Consider the following 14,836-nt stretch of genomic DNA (forward strand, 5'->3'; position numbering starts at 1 on the left):
TAGGGCTTGATCCCTAGTATCCACTATGTTCTGATTGATGTTGTTATGACTTTGCTATGCTCAGTGCTTGTCAATAGGGCCCGAGTGCCATTATTTCAGACATGGACATATTATGTTTTCACATATAAGATTGATTTGGATCCTATATTGCAAGTTGTATGAACCTATTACATGTCTTGATCCGCATATCCCAAGGTGACAATAATTGGGATTCTTTTCGGTGATTGTTGTAGTTTGAGGAGTTCATTTATTCACCATGTGTTAATGCTTTGTTCTGGTTCTCTATTAAAAGGAGACCTCAATATCCCTTAGTTTCCAATAGGACATCGCTTCCATGGGAGGGTAGGACAAAAGATGGCATGCAAGTTCTTAACACAAGCACGTATGATTATATGCGGAATACATGCCTACATTATATTGATGAATTGGAGCTAGTTCTATGTCGCCCTAGTGTGTAACTATTACATGATCAATGTCATCTAAGGCATTATCCATCACCGATCCACGTGCCTACGCTTTACATATACTAAATCTTGCTAAGTTACTACTGTTGCTGCTACTGTCACACCTGCTACTCAATTGCTAGTGTTACTACTGTTACCAAAATTGTTGCAATCACTTCTACTGTTACTACCTATCATTTGATGTGCTACTTAATCCTTGCTGAAGAGAGATATCCCAGGTGCAGTTGAATTGACAACTCAACTGTTAGGGCCAATAAATATGCTTTGGCTCCCCTTGTGTCGAGTCAATAAATTAGGGTGAACTACTACCCATGAAGATTGTCATGATCCCCTATACTTGTGGGTTATCAACATGCCACACCATTGCCCTCCTCCTCTCTCTCCCTCCGCCGACCTCCCTCGCATGTGCGCCATGGCCGCTCGAGCGCTCCAATTAGTGTGCTCACACGCTCGGGCCTCTGACGTCGTGGCTTCTCTCTTCCTCCCCTCCTGGTCGTAGACCATCTTTACCAATGCCCCACACACACCCCCAGGTGTTCCCGAGGTCTCCAGCATCAGTTACAACCTCATCGTCGTACGGGTCCACGGTGCACCTTGCCCCCCTACTTAAGATTCCCTCGTGCGTCGTTTCTCCACTTTAGTCTCTCTCTCCCGATCACAATCGCTCGTCTGCCCCATCTGCTCGAGTCTTCGGAGCCTCATCGCTCAGGATTTACCGATCCACGCCGCGGTGGACCTGCGTCAACCTTGCGGTAGGGAACCCCTCCGCCGCTCTTTCCACCTCCTTCGGACCCATCTCACCTCTCTCTCTCATTTCCCCCTCTTTCCTGCTCTTTTTGAAAACCTATTTGGGTGCCACTAATGCCCGAGGGAGATGTTGAGCTAAGTAACCACTTGATAAAGAAGTGGTGTACCAAGTCAAGTGAGTGTTTTTTTTCAAAAACATACTGGTTTAAGTTGCGACCATTACTCCAACCTTACATGTACAACCACGATACCCCTTATGGGACGGGGCTTTGTTGATTACTTTTGTTGATGCTAGCAGAGAGCTCGCATTACTAGTGGCGGGAGTGATGTGGTCACTCTCGATACGAGGCCATACTAGAAAGGACGTCCATGGCTATTTTCACAGACATGGGGCACACCGTTGGTCCCCATATGGATGGTACTTGTGATGTACATCATGCGGGTTGTCTACCAATGAGCGGACTCTTTATTTAGTGTTTGTCAAGGTAAATGCATTGTTCGGGTGCTTACCTCGCGTATATAATGTATCGCTAGTTGTGGCTTGACACGGAAGTTCCACGGCTCTTGTGGGTAAAGTGTGGAACCTGTGTATAGTTTAAAACTATTTGAATAGCCGTGTCCATGGTCAAGGATAGTTGGATGACCTTTCTTGGTCTAGGTCCATTGTTTACAAAACTTGGTGTGTGCGTGAATGGGAAGGAGATACATGAGTTGAGTTGGATGACTTAACATGATGATTAAACTTGAGTTGTTTCAAACTCTGTTCATGTTGATATCCGTAACCTGTTCATATGGACATCCGCAACCTCATGATGCATGCTTTAAAAAAATTATTAGGACATGAAATCACACTAAAACTAGCTTTCCATAGAAGTACCTACTTAGTACTGTTACAAAATGATTAGAAAGAACATGCGAAATAGGTCGCTTCTGAGTGAGAATGCTTGTAGGGTTAAGGCAGACGACATGGGTTCGCGCTAACGTTTGAGATTTCTGGTGCAAGTTTATGTTGGTGTTTGGCCTTCATGGACCTATATGTGTAAGAATCGACCGTAATGGTCATATTTGTGTAAGAAAATATGTAATGGATGTAAGACTCTTGATTATTTAACCTCTGTGTGTTAAGTGAGCATTGATCTATGGGGTCACTATACAAGCGCACTTGGTGACTTTGACTTATGAGTCGGGGTCCCCACTCCTTCACCGATGGTGCCACCACCACTGATGACAATGCCGACCCATCCGACCGCCGTCGTCAACCCTCTATCCGTCGACACTATGTCAAGGAGTACTACCGCCGCTCCGGAGACCCCAAGTGGAAGGGTCTGACGACGAAGTGCTGAAGTTCGGCTATCTTTCGTCTACTATAGTGTGTCAATCAATTTTTGTGAACTTGCTATGCTATGCCCGATTTTTTGTGACCTTTATATGCTATGTCTGGTGTTAAATTAAACTTGCTATGTACGATCGATGATACATGCTATATTCAGATTATGTACGTTCTATTTTGATTATGTTGCATAGGGTTACATGGATTTGGGGTTGGAATATGATAGGAACGGTTGCACACATGGATAAATGCCAATGCCTTTGAGTTTCATTCTTGAAAACATACTCCCTAGATGGTATACTTAATGTGTTAGCTATAACATTGCACGGGCCGAGTCGGACAACACCTAGTATCCATTGTTTATGGCTATCTTTCGACGAAAAAGGGTTTTCCCCGCATTATATAAAGCACCCATCACAACGAGGACAACATTCAAATGATACAACGCACATACATATGTCGCAAAGTCCATCACACATGCACAATACCACAAGGTTTCAAAGTACGGCTGGGGGAACAAAACAAACATCCCGAAATAAAGCAACAATAGGCTAATCAGGCTCTGGCTATGGCGGAGGGAGCGGACGAGCAAGGCTGGATGCGGAGGCACGAAGGTCGCTGACGATCCTTTTGATGACGTCTTGCGCCTGCCGCTTGCTAAGATGCCTTCACAGCTGAATAAAACCACATATTTTGTATATGGCATCGATCGCATGAAGAGGAATGACATGCTCAATCACTAATTTATTGCGAACGGTCTAGATTGTCCACAAGAGGGTACCGACAATAACCCACATAGGGGGTCGCATTGCCTAGGTGAGATTGAGAACTTCCCAAAACATGTCGGGCAAGTTAATATGGCACCAACTGCCTCCCACCACCCCCACGTAAATAGCTCCAAAGGAAGCGGGCTACAAGACAAATGAAGAAGATGTGGTTGGAATCCTCCGCCGTCCCACACAAAGGGCACATGCCGTCAGAGGGACCACTACGCTTCAGCACCTCCACACTGGGGGCACTCTCCCACGTACTAATTGCTAGAAGAAAATACTATTTTCATGGGCAGTTTGATCTCCCAAAGGAGATTCAATTCGATAGGTCCTCGGGTGGGCGAACTGGTGTGGCACTACGACTTAGCGAAAAAGAGACCATTCGTCTCGAGGGATCAATGAGCCATGTCTAGAGAAAGGAGGTGCGTGCAGGGCCACACATGCCAGCAACTCCTCCTAAATGTCCAACTCTACACGACCGAAGGTTCGTCGGAAGGCAATATCCCCCAAGTTCGTCAGCACAGAGGCCACAGAGAGGTCCTTGTGTGCACGGATGTTAAAAAGCGGTTGGAAGCGACACGCAAACGAATGCGTGCCCGACCACCGGTCGATCCAAAATAATGTGGATGCCTCGGACCCCGTAGAAATTGAGGCACCTGAATGCAGTACCGACATCAGTTGGATGATAGTTTGCTAGAGCTCGGATCCACCACTCGCTGGGCAAACGCGAGTGATTTTCCATGAATGTACTTGGCGCGAATACTATCAAGCTACACACCCTAGTCTCCCGAGGATATCCGCCACAACCATTTAGACAAAAGGGCGTTATTCATTCGTTGGGGTGATATGACACCAAGGCCACCTTGGTCCGTGTGCTTGCAAATTTCCGCCCATTTAACCATGTGGTATTTCTGTTTATCTCCCTTTCCTGCCCAAAAGAATAACGACTCATACTTGGCAATAACATGATGGAGGGATTCATTTAGACTATAGAATCCCATTAGGTACATCAACAAGCTCATCATAGAGGAGATGATCACGGCTACCCTCACCACCTTGGACAACCAACGGCCTTTCCAAGGTTTGACTCGATGTTGGACCTTGGACACCTTCGGTCAAAGACTCGAAGGTCCTTCTCCTATATACGAGAGTCACTAATAGGCATGCCGAGGTAAGTAGTCGGGAAGGATCCTAACCGACGGCATCGGAGACGCCCAAGACCATAACCTTACTCTTCACAAAGTTGATGGTTAGTCCTGACATCTTTGGAAACACAAGAGCAGAAACTTTAGGTTTTGGATATCCTCGTGGGACCCCTCAACTATAAGAATCGTGTCATCAGCGTAGTGGAGGTGGGTAATCCCGCCAGTCCCCACTAGATGGGGGCAAACATCCCTAATGTGGCCTGCTGACTTTGCGAGGTCTAGGATGGTAGTCAAGGCATCATCCACCGGATTAAAAAAAGAAGGGGGAGATGGGGTCTCCTTGGGACACTCCTTGGGACGAGCAAAAGTAGGGTTCCACCTCTCCATTGATGTTAACCGTCGTCCGCCCACTCAAGACCAATTGCACCACCCATGCAATCCATGATGGGTCGAAGCCTTTCCTAATTAGCACTTCCTGAAAGAAGGACCAATGGCCAATACCGTAGGCCTTGTGGATGTCAGTTTTGAAGAATACCGCCCTCACACGCTTCTTCTTCACTTCATGAAGGATCTCAAGAAGGACTATAATCCCATCTAGAATAAGCCGTTATGGCTATCTTTCCCTACCTTGATAGTAAGTATCGGAAAAATGACTCCTTCCAGAACGAGATGCATTTGAAATACATGTTCGAATTATTACGCATATCATGATTGATAAGAAATCGATCGAGTTATTTGTTTCTTTACCCAAGAAATAGTATTCCTATTTTTCATGTTCAATTTCAAAAGCGTCCACGGAGTCTTACACGACCAAAGTAAGAGCATCTTCAGTCACGACCTGCAAATTCAGGCCCTCGGTCGCCCGCGGACGTTCCCGACCAGTGACTGGACGTCTCTCTTGTTTGTTCGTCCGTGCATCCACACTCCTTATTTTCTCCCTCGTATGTCCGGTCATTTGCACGTGATTGATGAAGAGGAAGGGAGAGAAAGAAAATAAATAAAGCAAGCAAAAAAAAGATGGTCTCGGATGAGGTCACGTCCTACGTGGCGTACTCAACGAGCGTGCCCACGCGTGTCCGCGAGCCCTCGTATCCTATCATTTTTGAGATAGATACGAGGATTCACGGACAGTCCGGTCATATAGAAATGATATGAGTGGTCCGGCTGAATCATTTTTTTTCTCCTCTTTTCTGTCTGATCACTCATGCGACATGGTGTGAGGGGTTATTTGTGAGGGGTTATTTGAAGGGTGCTTGTGTAGATGCTCACATCGTGGACCATGGGCTGCTAATAATGCAAGCAGCCTCCGAGAGTCCTGTAGGCATGCGTGAAGCAACACAAGAGTCCAAGAGGATACTGCTTGCTGTTGGTAATAAATCTATATCTGACTTACACTGAACATTCAGACTTGCAAATGAATGGTCTTCAAAACTTGAAATACAGGTAAATGGATTTTTAAAATTGAATCAGTTCACGGACCTCCTCCTGTTTGTAGTAAATGAATGGTCTAGTATTACTGTAATGATCAACATCAGTCAAATTAGAAAAAGGCCCAACCCAACCGTGTTAAAAAGCTCCGGCTAGGGGTAGACACTGTACTACCTCGTGCTCACAGTCACATACGCTACTCGGCTGAAGCAGTTGAAGCTCGGTGTGTAGCTCAGCTCACAGAAGCACACCAAGTAAGCAAACAGCGGCTGGAGGAGGAGGAAGCAGCAACCCATTTCACCATTTGAGCCCACATCCAGTGACCCACTCCGCAGCCTCCACCTGGAGGAGATCTCAGAGTTTGTGAGGTCCTCCTTCCCCATGGCGGCCATTGCCAGGAGCAACAGCAGCAATGGCCACGGCTACCACCACGAGGCGTCCACCACTTCCTCCTCCTCTTCCTCCACGTCGTTGGCTCGGAGGCGGAGATCAGTGGAGCAGCAGGTGCCCGGGACACCGGGGCGGCCATTGATGTTCCTCACCTCATCCTCCTCGAGCCCGGCCCACCCCCAGCTCGTCTCCTCGAGGAGGTCGGTACCCTCCAAGTGGGAGGACGCCGAGAAGTGGCTGAGGCAGTCGTCCGACCACCGCGGCCATCACCATGGCAAGGCGGCCTCCAGGCAGCACCACATTGGAGGACCGGCGCTGGCAACGGCGAGGAGGACCTCACTAGACGCCAATGCGCTTGCTTTGTACACACCACCTGCAGAGGTGCTCCTTAAAGGTGAGCACCAGCTCCAAGTTACATTTCTTGTTTTGGACTTACCCAGAAATTTCAGTGTTGGTATTCTTCGTCAAGAAATGCTCTGCTTTACAGACAAGTATACCGACAATGTGGAGCCGTCCAAAGAGAGCTTCGTGTTCCGGAGCTCCTACTGCGAGCCGGCCAAGAATGGCGCTGCGGCGGTGACCTGCGCAGACGACGACCTCCACCGGAGGGACATCGGCACAGAGATGACGCCTCTGGGGAGCTCCCCGACCTCACAGTGCCACACGCCGATCAAAAGCACCTCCCCGGCAAGGCACAACACGCCGACGGGCCGGTCGGGGCCCCTTGTGCCGTACAACACCGGCAGTGGCATGGACATCTCGGAGCTGACGGACTGCCATTTCGCCAAGCTGGACCTGGGCGCGCAGTTCGACTCCATGCTCATCCACTGGAGCTCCAAGGAGGAGGAGGAAGAGGAGGTGTCCAAGAGCCTTAGGCACTTCGAGGCCAGCGCCGGCGACGGCGGCAGAGCCTGCGATAAGCGGGTTGCGGCCGTCACCGAGTGCCGGTGGGATGATGATGAGAGAGCCAAGAGTTGCATAAGGTGTGTGTGTGTTTTGCATCCTGTGGCTTGTGAGGAGGATCAGTAGTAATTTGGTTGTGCTTTATTTGGTTAGGTATCAGAGGGAAGAGGCAAAGATTCAGGCTTGGATTAACCTGGAGAGTGCCAAAGCTGAAGCTCAATCCAGAAAGCTAGAGGTAAGGATCAAATCTCATCTTCTGCATGCATATTGCAACTTTTTTAGGTACCATCATAAGCTGCATTCTTATTTGTATTTGCTACACCTGACATTCAGACGACAAATTTAAGAGAACATTCTAGTCGGTATTATAGTCCCAAATGGTGGAAATCGATAATTCCGTCGGATTAGCAAAAATCCGATGGATTTTTTCGAATTGGAAGGGTGGAAAGCATTGATGTGTTCATTGTTTTCGATGTTATCGCCTCAGTCCTTGTTACACTGCAATTCTTTAACCGGTCTTGCTGGTGAGTTGGACTACCATTTTCAGTCATGGTAGCCATGTGAATTTCATCGGTCCGAGAGCGCCAAAACCCTAATCTAAGATGAGGACATGTATCATAATGATGTTGTGGTAGTGGCAGTGTATACATTACTACAACCGATGCAAATGCACGGTGTACTGTACTCGTACTGCCAGTAACATATCAGTATCCAAGACACAGAATTCAAAAGGAATTTTCAAACATTTTCCCATCATGCATTGATGTGAACATGTTCTTCTCCGTGTCAGATCAGAAGTCCTGGCGGTTTTTTGAACGATGTGTGTTGTGTTGGTCAGGTGAAGATTCAAAAGATGCGGTCGAACCTGGAGGAGAAGCTGATGAAGAGGATGACGAGCGTGCACAGGCGCGGCGAGGAGTGGCGGGCGGCGGCGCAGGCGCAGCACCTGCAGCAGCTCCGGCGCGCCACCACGGAGCACCAAGCCCGGAGGGTGAAGACGATCAGCCACCATCTCTCCGGGACCGGGAGCAATGCATCCTGCGGCTGCTTCCCCTGCAACAGCGACAACATCATCAGCGGCAACCTTCTCAACTAGGATTACAAAGCGTTTACGTTGTTCTACGGAGGTGTCATATAGGAGTACTTACAACCCTAAACTTTCCGATTAACGTTGGAAATAACCTTGTTTTCTCTAGCAAAAACAACGGCAGACAGTCATGCACCTGCGGATTGCATGGAATGGCAGACAACCTCAAGCACAGAAGCTCTGCTTTGGTTGGACCAAGAATTCATTTGTGAGCACATCGTTTCGGGTGCTTGTCTGCATGAGTGCATGGGTGAAGGGGCCATCAATTATGTATGTGTAACCCCACGCTCTGCCGACGAGAAGGCCATCGCGCACGGAGAGTCGTGCCATTCTTTGACCAGCCGCATCGCACGCACAAACGAACAAACAGACGCCTCGCTACGCTTTTTCAGCGGCTCCTGCTCTGGTCCTGCATGCATTTAAAGGGCTGGGGGAACACATGCGGCAGGCATGGCCAGTACAGTGCGAGGCCATCTAGGACGGTAGTATTTGTTTTAGGCTGTTCATTACTAAATATCATCCATACTTCATTTATTGTATTTGGATCCAAACATAGGTGAGGCTAACAAGTTTTAGTCTCACTATTTTTAGTCATGAGACTAAAATGTATCTAAGCACCCTTTTAGGCTACTTATACGGAAGTACAGTATCATATAATTCCTTTGTTCCTAAATATAAGTCTTTTAAAAGATTTCACTAAGTAACTACATACAAAGCAAAATGATTTAATCTATACTTTAAAGTATGTCTATATACATTCGTACGTAGTTTCCTAATGAAATTTTTAAAAAGACTTATATTTAGGAACGGAGGGAGTAATAATCATGCATATTATAATCTTCATAATGAACAGGCCCAAGCCCTTTTTGTCGCCGGCGACAAAAAAAGGTTCAATCACGTCTCACAACCTTGTTTTTCGCCTGTTCGGATTGAAATTGGCGTCGGCGGATCCAGACCGAACCCAACGCGTTCGGGACGCATGCGGCGCCAAGCGAAAGAAATTTGGTGCGAAAACAACGCGTGCCAAATTCTCCCGTCGTGGACTCGTCGAGTGAGCGAGACTAGGCGCTCGAGAACCGTTGTCGTCCTCATCGTCTTGGCTCCCGCGCCGGTTCAATGTCACGGATTCCAAGGCCTGACAGCGGAGTAATGGCGAACCCACCGCGCGTCCGTCGTTCCCGCCACGTGTTCGCACCACTCCCTCCCTCCCCTCGCAATAAAAGCCGAGCCTCGCCGCCGCACGCCGCACACTAGTCTCTGCCTCCTCTCACCCCTTCTTCTCTCTCACTCGTCGGAGAACCCCCACCGACAGAACCACCTTTCCCCAATGGCCGAGAGGTGCCCACGCAACGGCGCTGCGGCAAACGGCTTTGGCCGCCGTTCGCTGCAGGAGTGGGAAGCGTACGCTCTCCACGAGGCCAACTGCCCCACGCCGTCGGACATGCGCGTGCGGGGCGCGTGGAGGCTGAGCGCAAGCGGCGTCCCCATGCCCCCTTCACCATCCGCCTCGGAGCGCCGCGACGAGATCGCGCGCATCTCGGCGTCCCTGTCGAAGGAAGCTCGCTATGAGATGAGGTACACCCCCAACAACACGCCGTTCTCGACGACGTACTTCACGTGCCGCCATAAGGAGCAGTTGGCCTCCACTAACGGCTTCCCGGTGACAAGGGGGCGCCACAACTCTGACGGCTAGAACACGTGGTGAGGCGTCCCCGGGCGCACTCTCCACGCCGTCCTCGAACATATCGAGGGCGACAACTGTTGGAATTATGCCCTAGAGACAATAATAAATGTATAGTTATTATTATAATTCCTGTATCAAGATAATAGTTTATTATCCATGCTATAATTGTATTGAATGAAGACTCATTTACATGTGTGGATACATAGACAAAACACCGTCCCTAGCATGCCTCTAGTTGGCTAGCCAGTTTATCGATGATAGTCAATGTCTTCTGATTATGAACAAGGTGTTGTTGCTTGATAACTGGATCACGTCATTGGGAGAAACACGTGATGGACTAGACCCAAACTAATAGACGTAGCATGTTGATCGTGTCATTTTGTTGCTACTGTTTTCTGCGTGTCAAGTATTTATTCCTATGACCATGAGATCATATAACTCACTGACACCGGAGGAATACTTTGTGTGTATCAAACATCGCAACGTAACTGGGTGACTATAAAGATGCTCTACAGGTATCTCCGAAGGTGTTAGTTTAGTTAGTATGGATCAAGACTGGGATTTGTCACTCCGTGTGACGGAGAGGTATCTCGGGGCCCACTCGGTAATACAACATCACACACAAGCCTTGCAAGCAATGTAACTTAGTGTAAGTTGCGGGATCTTGTATTACGGAACGAGTAAAGAGACTTGCCGGTAAACGAGATTGAAATAGGTATGCGGATACTGACGATCGAATCTCGGGCAAGTAACATACCGAAGGACAAAGGGAATGACATACGGGATTATACGAATCCTTGGCACTGAGGTTCAAACGATAAGATCTTCGTAGAATATGTAGGATCCAATATGGGCATCCAGGTCCCGCTATTGGATATTGACCGAGGAGTCTCTCGGGTCATGTCTACATAGTTCTCGAACCCGCAGGGTCTGCACACTTAAGGTTCGACGTTGTTTTATGCGTATTTGAGTTATATGGTTGGTTACCGAATGTTGTTCGGAGTCCCGGATGAGATCACGGACGTCACGAGGGTTTCCGGAATGGTCCGGAAACGAAGATTGATATATAGGATGACCTCATTTGATTACCGGAAGGTTTTCGGAGTTACCGGGAATGTACCGGGAATGACGAATGGGTTCCGGGAGTTCACCGGGGGGGGGGGGGGGCAACCCACCCCGGGGAAGCCCATAGGCTTTGGGGAGACACACCAGCCCTTAGTGGGCTGGTGGGACAGCCCCAAGGAGGCCTATGCGCCAAGAGAAAGAAATCAAAGGAAAAGAAAAAAAAAAGAGGGAAGAAGTGGGAAGGGAGGGGGACTCCTCCCACCAAACCAAGTCCAACTCGGTTTGGGGGGGGGAGTCCTCCCCCCCTTGGCTCGGCCGACCCCTTGGGAGTACCTTGGACCCCAAGGCAAGGTCCCCCTCCCTCCTCCTATATATATGGGGCTTTTAGGGCAGATTTGAGACGACTTTCTCACGGCTGCCCGACCACATATCTCCATAGTTTTTCCTCTAGATAGCGTTTCTGCGGAGCTCGGGCGGAGCCCTGCTGAGACGAGGTCATCACCAACCTCCGGAGCGCCATCACGCTGCCGGAGAACTCTTCTACCTCTCCGTCTCTCTTGCTGGATCAAGAAGGCCGAGATCATCGTCGAGCTGTACGTGTGCTGAACGCGGAGGTGCCGTCCGTTCGGTACTAGATCGTGGGACTGATCGCGGGATTGTTCGCGGGGCGGATCGAGGGACGTGAGGACGTTCCACTACATCAACCGCGTTCTCTAACGCTTCTGCTGTACGATCTACAAGGGTACGTAGATCACTCATCCCCTCTCGTAGATGGACATCACCATGATAGGTCTTCGTGCGCGTAGGAAATTTTTTGTTTCCCATGCGACGTTCCCCAACAGTGGCATCATGAGCTAGGTTCATGCGTAGATGTCTTCTCGAGTAGAACACAAAAGGTTTTGTGGGCGGTGATGTGCGTTTTGCTGCCCTCCTTAGTCTTTTCTTGATTCCGCGGTATTGTTGGATTGAAGCGGCTTGGACCGACATTACTCGTACACTTACGAGAGACTGGTTTCATCGTTACGAGTAACCCCCTTTGCTCAAAGATGACTGGCAAGTGACGGTTTCTCCAACTTTAGTTGAATCGGATTTGACCGAGGAGGTCCTTGGATGAGGTTAAATAGCAACTCATAGATCTCCGTTGTGGTGTTTGCGTAAGTAAGATGCGATCCTACTAGATACCCTTGGTCACCACGTAAAACATGCAACAACAAAATTAGAGGACGTCTAACTTGTTTTTGCAGGGTATGATTGTGATGTGATATGGCCAATGATGTGATGTGATATATTGGATGTATGAGATGATCATGTTGTAATAAAAATATCGACTTGCACGTCGATGGTACGGCAACCGGCAGGAGCCATAGGGTTGTCTTTATACTAACGTTTGTGCTTGCAGATGCGTTTACTATTTTGCTAGGATGTAGCTTTAGTAGTAATAGCATAAGTAGCACGACAACCCCGATGGCAACACGTTGATGGATGATCATGGTGTGGCGCCGGTGACAAAGAAGATCGTGCCGGTGCTTTGGTGATGGAGATCAAGAAGCACGTGATGATGGCCATATCATGTCACTTATGAATTGCATGTGATGTTAATCCTTTTATGCACCTTATTTTGCTTAGAACGACGGTAGCATTATGAGGTGATCTCTCACTGAAATTTCAAGACGAAATTGTGTTCTCCCCGACTGTGCACCGTTGCTACAGTTCGTCGTTTCGAGACACCACGTGATGATTGGGTGTGATAGACTCAACGTTCACATACAACGGGTGCAAAACAGTTGCGCACGCGGAACACTCGGGTTAAGCTTGACGAGCCTAGCATGTGCAGACATGGCCTCGGAACACATGAGACCGAAAGGTCGATCATGAATCATATAGTTGATATGATTAGCATAGGGATGCTTACCACTGAAACTACTCTCGACTCACGTGATGATCGGACTTGGGATAGTGTAAGTGGATCATGAACCACTCAAATGACTAGAGAGATGTACTTTTTGAGTGGGAGTTTAGCATATAATTTGATTAAGTTGAACTCTAATTATCTTGAACATAGTCTGAGTCCACTTTGAATATATTTGTGTTGTAGATCATGGCTCACGCAAGTGTCATCCTGAATTTTAATACGTTCCTAGAGAAAGCTAAGTTGAAAGATGATGGAAGAAACTTTGTAGACTGGGCTCGTAATCTTAAGCTAATCTTACAAGCCGGAAAGAAGGATTATGTCCTTAATGCTGCGCTAGGAGATGAACCACCCGCTACGGCTGATCAGGATGTTAAGAACGCTTGGTTAGCGCGTAAGGAGGACTACTCAATAGTTCAATGTGCAGTCTTGTATGGCTTAGAACCGGGACTTCAATGTCGCTTTGAGCGTCATGGAGCATTTGAGATGTTCCAGGAGTTGAAGTTTATCTTTCAGAAGAACGCCCGGATCGAGAGGTATGAGACCTCCGATAAATTCTATGCTTGCAAGATGGAGGAAAACTCGTCTGTCAGTGAACATGTGCTCAAAATGTCTGGGTACTCAAACCGTCTAGCTGAACTGGGGATTGAACTCCCGCAAGAAGCTATCACTGACAGAATCCTTCAATCACTGCCGCCAAGCTATAAAGGCTTTGTGTTGAACTACAACATGCAAGGGATGAACAAGTCTCCCGGCGAGTTGTTTGCGATGCTGAAAGTCGCAGAGTCTGAACTCCGTAAAGAGCATCAAGTGTTGATGGTGAGCAAGACCACTAGTTTCAAGAGAAACGGCAAAGGCAAGAAGGGCAATTCGAAGAAGAGCGGCAAGCCTATTGCCAATCCGCCGAAGAAACCCAAGGCTGGACCTAAGCCTGAAACAGAGTGCTTCTATTGCAAGGGTATGGGTCACTAGAAGCGCAATTGCCCCAAGTATCTGGCAGATAAGAAGGCGGGCAAAGAAAAATCAGGTATATTTGATATACATGTTATTGATGTGTACTTAACCGGCTCTCGTAGTAGTGCCTGGGTATTCGATACCGGTTCTGTTGCTCACATTTGCAACTCGAAGCAGGAACTGCGGAATAGACGAAGGCTGGCGAAAGACGAAGTGACGATGCGCGTAGGAAACGGTTCCAAGGTTGATGCAATCGCCGTCGACACAGTGTCACTTCAACTACCATCGGGATTAGTGATGAACTTAAATCATTGTTATTTAGTGCCTGCGTTGAGCATGAACATTATATCTGGATCTTGTTTATTGCGAGACGGTTACTCTTTTAAGTCTGAGAATAATGGTTGTTCTATTTCTATGAGTAACATCTTTTATGGTCATGCACCGAATGTGAGAGGATTTTTCATATTGAATCTCGATAGCGATACGCATATACATAACATTGAGACCAAAAGAGTTAGAGTAAACAATGATAGCGCCATATTTTTGTGGCACTGCCGCTTGGGTCATATTGGTGTAAAGCGCATGAAGAAACTCCATGCTGATGGACTTTTGGAGTCACTTGACTTTGATTCACTTGACACGTGCGAACCATGCCTCATGGGCAAGATGACTAAGACTCCGTTCTCCGGAACAATGGAGCGTGCAAGTGACTTGTTGGAAATCATACATACCGATGTGTGTGGTCCGATGAGCGTGGAGGCACGCGGCGGATATCGTTATTTTCTCACCTTCACTGACGATTTAAGTAGATATGGTTATGTCTACTTGATGAAGCACAAGTCTGAAACATTTGAAAAGTTCAAGAAATTTCAGAGTGAAGTGGAAAATCATCGTAACAAGAAGATCAAATTCCTACGGTCTGATCGTGGGGGTGAATATCTGAGTTTCGAGTTTGGTACT

At 47.9% G+C, this 14,836-nt stretch overlaps 1 protein-coding gene across 2 annotated transcripts; it reads left to right on the forward strand.

The window, feature by feature from the left end:
* The first annotated feature begins 5,884 nt into the window (after positions 1–5,884).
* On the forward strand, positions 5,885–8,479 carry LOC123430450. Of its 2 annotated transcripts, none has more exons than XM_045114321.1 (4): positions 5,885–6,668; positions 6,744–7,257; positions 7,331–7,412; positions 8,016–8,479. In XM_045114321.1, the coding sequence occupies exons 1-4, from the start codon at positions 6,266–6,268 to the stop codon at positions 8,271–8,273; spliced, it is 1,257 nt and encodes a 418-aa protein (XP_044970256.1). In that variant the 5' UTR covers positions 5,885–6,265; the 3' UTR covers positions 8,274–8,479. The 2 variants fall into 2 exon arrangements, with proteins under 2 accessions (XP_044970256.1, XP_044970257.1); XM_045114322.1 differs by having other exon boundaries at positions 5,887–6,668; positions 6,762–7,257.
* Positions 8,480–14,836: the final 6,357 nt, after the last annotated feature.

Source organism: Hordeum vulgare, chromosome 2H, assembly GCF_904849725.1.
Source record: "Hordeum vulgare subsp. vulgare chromosome 2H, MorexV3_pseudomolecules_assembly, whole genome shotgun sequence".
In the NCBI taxonomy this organism is placed as follows: domain Eukaryota; kingdom Viridiplantae; phylum Streptophyta; class Magnoliopsida; order Poales; family Poaceae; genus Hordeum; species Hordeum vulgare.